This window comes from Microcaecilia unicolor, chromosome 8, assembly GCF_901765095.1.
Source record: "Microcaecilia unicolor chromosome 8, aMicUni1.1, whole genome shotgun sequence".
Lineage (NCBI taxonomy): Eukaryota > Metazoa > Chordata > Amphibia > Gymnophiona > Siphonopidae > Microcaecilia > Microcaecilia unicolor.
In genome coordinates, this window is record NC_044038.1 from 153,831,213 (window position 1) to 153,838,057 (window position 6,845).

The 6,845-nt window shown below is 41.2% G+C and overlaps 1 protein-coding gene across 1 annotated transcript in view; it reads left to right on the forward strand.

Annotated features, from left to right (window-relative positions):
* SLC6A7 (solute carrier family 6 member 7) overlaps positions 1-899 on the forward strand; it is a 69,618-nt gene extending 68,719 nt beyond the window's left edge. The window contains exon 14 of the mRNA XM_030213416.1: positions 693-899. Coding sequence (XP_030069276.1) covers positions 693-899 — 207 coding nt within the window. The remainder of the gene's footprint in view (positions 1-692) is intronic.
* The last annotated feature ends 5,946 nt before the right edge of the window (positions 900-6,845 follow it).

The following is a 6,845-nucleotide window of genomic DNA, read 5'->3' on the forward strand; positions in this document are numbered from 1 at the left end:
AGAAAAACCCACAACTTTTTAACTTCATGGATATAGCCGCAATCATCTGTCCTTACAAAACTCCTATTCAACTTCATGAATCCATATTCAACTTCATGAATCCACATTGTAAACTTCCATCAAAACATTGTCAAACAGTTATTTTTCTAGGGATGGGCAGCCAGAAAACTTTTATGTTGTTTTTTTAGGGGGGGGGGGGGGGGTTCATTCCAGACTGAATGTTGTTACAAGTGTGCAGTCTTCTTAGAGTGTATACTATCCTTGAGATTCTATATATGGTGCCCAAAGATCAGCACCAAACTTTCTGCTCAGATCCAAGAGGCGCATAGTTAATGAGCTATCAAATGTTTATTTATTTATTAGGATTTGTTTACCGCCTTTTTGAAGGAATTCACTCCAGGCGGTGTACAGTAAGAATAGATCAAACATGAGCAATAGGCAGTTACAGCAGTAAAAATATTCAAATAACAATACAAAGTATGGTGTGGTATACTACTTACAATGTCAACACAATATGTAATAGAACATTTTAATTGATAGTGAATATCTGTTTGGTCAGTCAGTGAAAGACTTATTTTTGATTTTCTTTCCTTCCAGCTCAATGGTGTCAAGTTTACTTGTGCTATGCTAAGACAGTGTGTACCCTGGACACTTGCATAACATTTGCTATTTTTATGTTTCATTTTGATCAGAGAATCAGGCAAGCCAGTAGGCCAGCCATGGACTGGGGTCCTTCTCTAGAAGAAAATAGAACAGGCATGTATGTGAATACGCTGGCAGGGAGCCAGTCTCCAAAGCCTTTAATGGTCCATATGAGAAAATATGGCGGTATCACCAGCTATGAAAATTCAGCCATTGAGGTGGACAGAGAAATTGAAGCAGAAGATTCCTTGATGTGAAGTCACGTTCTGGGCTACCAAGAAGAACTTGATGTGCAGTTACCACAAATGCTCTTTAGGACCCGTTCACAGAACTCTTCCCCTTGATGGGGTGTAAATCTGCTGATGTTCCAACATGGAACTAGATATTCTAGTGCTTTCAACAGAAAACTCAGTGAAAAGAAATTTTAAAATGTTGGTAGTTTTTAGTGTGGTGTGGCAGGATAATTTGTGCAAAAGTTAATGTGTTAATTAGTACCCTGTTCTTTGTTCCAACCACATCCATGTATTCATATAGAATGTTCTTAGGCAATACTACATTTTTAAAATAATGATCCCTCATTCAGACATTTTAACAAAATGCATTCCAAAGCACTTTCTTGGATTTGGTTATTAGAACACGATAGCTGCTCTTCTCAACAACCTACTCAATATACTGTATTGTACTAAGATCCATCTTCATAAGCAGTCAACAGTATTAAAGTTATCAGACAACTTCTCTGTAGGAGCTGTCTACATTGCTCCTGAAAATGGTGTTGGGAACATATAAATATTTTTCTGTCCTTACTGTTGAAATTTAGTGCACCATAGGAAGGTAGTTCTAGATCAATATTTCCCAAACCAGGGGGTCCCTCAGCCACTCAGGATTTTAGGATATCCATAAAGAATACGTATGAGATAAATTTGCGTACAATGGAGGCAGTGTATGAAAATCTGACTGGCAGGGGATACCTCATACCAGCCTTAGGAACCACTGACTGCTTACCTATCTCTAATGAATAAAGTGGCATGATGGAACTAAGGAACGGTTCTTTAAAGTGATCAGACTCAAGCTCTGTCATGGAGTACCTTACATCAGGTAGTTTGTCTCAAGCTTCAGATGCAGATTTTGCCTTAATATCAAAGACATTTTTGGGGATTTCTACACAACCTTTCCCCAAAGATTTAAAAAAAAGGGGATTTCCTCTTTGATCACAGTACATGGGCAATGCTGTTATCCTGACTTCTCACTCCCAACATATTTTATGTGGCATACCCTGCCTGGACTCATCACCTCTCATTTTACACTTGCTCCAATGGGTGATTCATAGGGGGTAAGTTATTAACATGGATTACTCTTAAGATGTTCTATTTTACTGATAACCAAAACAAAATAGAAGAACAATCCTCCACACAAATCACAAGGCAACAAGAAAGAAAGTGGGGACGACAATGTAAAAAAAGATTGTTTGAATGTCCTTGACAATATGAGGACTGCAACTAAAAACCCAGAAGCAGAGCTTGAAAGCAAGAGAACAAGACAATTATATTTGCAGCTATTGACGATACAAGATCCAAGAGACTAATTTGGGGATTCACGCCGCTAGGCATTTTCGTGCTCCAATTTGGAATCCACCTCAACATGCTTTATCTTCAGACTCCTGATGTAGGCCCTTTAGCTGAAACACAGCCCGTGTTGTCAAGCACAGATTCCAATAAAGGATATTGAAACAATCTTCCCTACGTGGTCATCTCCACTGTCTGTCTTGTTGCCATTTTACTGATAACCCAGTTATTAGTAACTGGGTCTCAATGCATAAAATGGGACCTGTGTTAAAAGTTAGCAGTAAAATAACATAGTGGTAGCCCACATTGATAACTTCTCCATGTAATGTGAAGAGTTTCAGTCTCTGGTTACCAGAGCTGATATTATGATGTCATAATGCCTTATTCCAGCAATTCTGAAAAGCCAACTGATGTCACAATGGCTTGATTGCCCTACACTTGGCTCACTTTTATTACATATAGCAGTGATTTCAATTTCTAGAAGCATTTCTTTTTCTTTAATCAAGGGAATAATCAATTTGGGCTACCATTAAGAACTGTTATTTTACTGTTAACCCCATGTGAGGCAGTCTATAGGATGCTGCCACTTCCCCCTCAAGAACACTCCCTCATAGTGTCCGGGCCACCATAAACCCCCAGTCCTGCCCAAGGGGGAAGTGATGTGGGAAGGGTAGAGCCAAGAGGATATGATCTAGGAAGCATACAAGGCCAGGCAGAGTTAGGTTAAGGAGTCCCAGAGGGAAGCAGTGATGCCTACAGCAGATTCCCTACCCTGAAGCTGAAGAACTGTAATCATTACGTTCAGGCCAAGTTCAGCTTGGAGCCTTGAAGAGTTTGTGGTTTCACCTGGCTGGCTGCAGGCCAGCCTTATGTGCCTGGTAGAGACTGTGCTGGTATCTCTAGATCCAGGAACCAGGCCAGAGACCAGTAAGAACTGCTACTGATAGAGAGACACTCATGTATGCCTTGGGCCTGCAGGAACAGGCCACCCGAGGACACTGCTTTATTTACAGAACTAGTTTTGAGTATTGATTATCCCTTTCCTGTGAAGTGAACAGGAACTCTTTCCAGATACTTTTAATATTTGTTTTTACCGTAATTTGCTAAGTGTGTGTGGCTTGTCTTACCCACGTCCTGCCTTCGCTCATGTTACCACACCCCAGTTATTAGTAACTTAGTCTCATTACATAAAATGGGACCTGCACTAAAATAGCACAAGTTTGTGGTAAAATAACCCATCTTAATGGTAGCTCAAATTGATAACTATGTCCCAAAATGTGAGATCTTAGACAATGAACACCCAAATTAAAAAAAAACAAAACCAAGGAAAGGTCAAGAAACAGGAATGGTCAAGAGTAACATGAATATGTGTCAACCTATTTACCCGAAGCACAATAGTTTGAGGGGGATTTGAGTGGATTTCAATAGTACAGTCATGAAAGAAAGGTTTCGCACAAGCTTCAAAGAATGATTTTGCACATCCATATACACAAGCACATATTTTTAATCCTATCTTGGCTTTTGGTAACAAACATTCTATTACAAATCTCTCTCACTATAGTTGCACTTTCTCGTAACACCCAAGTATGGTAGAAAGAGAGAGAAGACGTCTCTTAAAGACCTGTAGTTTTAAATGCGTGCAACGTGTTTTGCTACTGTGTACTTTTCTGTGCGTGTGATGTCTATACAATGCTAAAGAGGTCAATGTGTCCCATTCTTACTGTAGCCAGTGTTTTCTGGCTAAATCTTTAGCGTGAACAGAGAAAACAATGCTTCCCATTTGTATTTGTCCAGACATTTATCATGTTATTATGTCATTCCACTTGTCGGATTGTAATGAGTTTGGATTCCATGTTGGCAGCCTACATTGTAATGATGCAGTTGGCACTTTGCCTTGGGGTGGATACAAGAGTTTATTAGCATTTTGCTGCAGGACATGTAGGAGAAAAAATAGTGAATAACACATATGCAAATATAATATTGGTGCTCTAGTTGAAGGAAGGGAGATCACTTCTTCGGGACCTTCCAAGGTCTAGCATGTTATGCTTGCAAGATTATGGTGTAAACATTTGGCTTAAAAGAAAATTCAACATATGTGTACAAGGTACATGAGAAGGTCATGTGACAAAGAGTAGTAATAAACACTGCATAATGAACTGAAAATATTACTCTTTGAGCATTTTTTATAATACGTTAATCCACTCGAGTGGACCCTTGAAACTTCACAGAAGCAAATACCTCATCTGCAGCAAATTATAAGATGAAATTGGTTCAGGATTAGAAACAGCTGTGAAGCTGAAGTGCTACAGTGATAAAGACCTAATATCATTATTCTTATTGTCAAGAGACTGCTTCATTCACTGCTCCCCCGTGGGTCAGACTTTCAAGCAAAATGGTATTCTGCTCATGGCAGAGTAACACATCCAAGGTCAGGCTTATGTAAAACCTAGATAAGCTACGGCATAGGGCCTCAGCATTAACGGGGCCTCAATCTTCACTAAAAATAAAGTGAAATGCATTGTAAGCAATGAACAAGGCTGCTGAGAGACTGGGCCGGGCCTGGGGCAAGGCCAACCCCGGGGACCCCCACTCCACCCCCCCCCCCGAGGTCACCGCCGCCGGCCCCCCGAGGCTGCCGCACCACAGTCCTCACTCTCCACCCACCCAAAGTGAGGCGATCTGCCACTGCTGCACTTTCACACGGAGGTAAGGCACTGTGATTTAAATGCAGGGGGCGTGGCCCGGCCTGGTGGCGGACGGAGGGGACCTGTCGACAGAGCCAAGGGGGGGTGGGTGAGACCGTGGAATTTTGTCCCCCCTGCCCTCCCTCTCGGCGGTCCTGGCAATGGAAATTACAATATTAAATCAACATAATTAATGTTTATGTTATTGATCAAACCTAAAATTTACTTCCCACCTAATCGAGGGAGGCACTTCCATGTTACAGCTTAGGGGCCACAATATGCATAAATCCATCCCTGACACCTAGGGGCAACCATGGTCCTGAAAGGCCACAACTCAGTTGGGTTTTCAAGATTTCCACAATGAATATTCGTGAGATTGATTTGCACATACTGCTTCCATTTTATTCAAATAGATCTCATGCGTATTTATTGTGGAAATCTTGAAAACCCAACTGGTATGTGGCCCTTGAGGACCCTCCCCTGCTCTAGAGATTTGCTCAGCAGCTGCCACTTAAGTAGGTTACAAGCATGCTTTCTTTTGAATGAAAATGCTTATTTACAAGCAGCCCCTGTTCTTCTCCCCATGTGGGGCCCATGGCTTAGCCAGTTTGGGTCACAAAGGGCAAGCAATGGCGGGGGGGGGGGGGGGGGGTGAGTCCACAAGTCCACCTAGTTTTATTGAAAAGTATATTTCAGAGCCTAGGACCAATGCAATAAAGTGCGCTAGGCTTTCTCTCAGGTTAGCTCAGCCTTAGCACATAATATTGTGATGTAAAAACAAGTTTTGCACACACAAGCTAACTGTGGACAAAGCTTCTGGTAGACATTAGCACCCAGCTCATTTAAATCCCATGGTAATGAAGCTATTAGCTATTCATCGCAGATGCATAGAAATGTGCAGAACACCAGAGGGCTGAGCACAAGGCTGAGATTTTAATGCAAAGAGGAGTAAAGGGTTACCTGGTCAGCACTAGTGAGAATTTTGGGGGAAAATTCTATGAACTTGCATGCCAAACTTAACGCTTACCCCCTGATTCTGTAAAGGTTGCCAAAAATTGCATGTGTCTAGGCGCGTTCCCGATTTGTGTACGCAATTTAATTCAATAACAAACCAATTAGTGCCAATAATTGGATTTTTAACAAGCAATTGTTGACACTACTTAGATTTAATTGGGACCAACGCGCATAAAGTTAGGTGTGGGATCTGCACCTAAACTTTACATGTGTTCCAAGAAAAGGGGTGCACAGATGGGAGGGTCATGGGCGTTTTGGGGAGAAACAGGGGTGTGGCTTTGAGTTATGGCCGTAATTACAGATTAATGGTGCACAGCATGTAAATTTAGGCGCCATCACTTCACCACATTTTCGTTGGTGCAAATGGCCATGCCTAAATTTATGTGCAACTCTCCACTTAAGTTTAGGCATGATTTATTCAGCACCAATTTTATAAGTGCCATTTATAGAATTTACCATAAGGGACCTGTTTACTAAGCTATGCTAGCGTTTTTAGCATGTGCTAAATGCTAGATTTGCCCATATGTTCTTATGGGCAACTTAGCGTTTAGTGCATGCTATTCATTAGCACGTACTAAAAATGCTAACGCATCCTTAGTGCTGCTTAGTAAACAGGGCCCTAGGGGCCTTAGGACCCTGTTTATTAAGGCACATTAGCATTTTTAACATGCCTACAATTAGCGTGCGTGCTAACCGTGTAGGCACCTATAGGGATATTGTAGGCATGTACATGGTTAACTTGCATTCATGGTTAATGCGCATTAAAAACTCTAATGCGCCTATAAAGCAGCTTAGTAAACAGGGCCCTTATTCTATAAAGGTTATGCTGCTAAATTTATGCTCCTAAATTAGGAGTATACTGTATGCTTCAAAATAGATTATGCTCCTAATTTTAGGAGCATAAATTTAGGAGCATAAATTATGCTCTTAAATTAGGAGCATA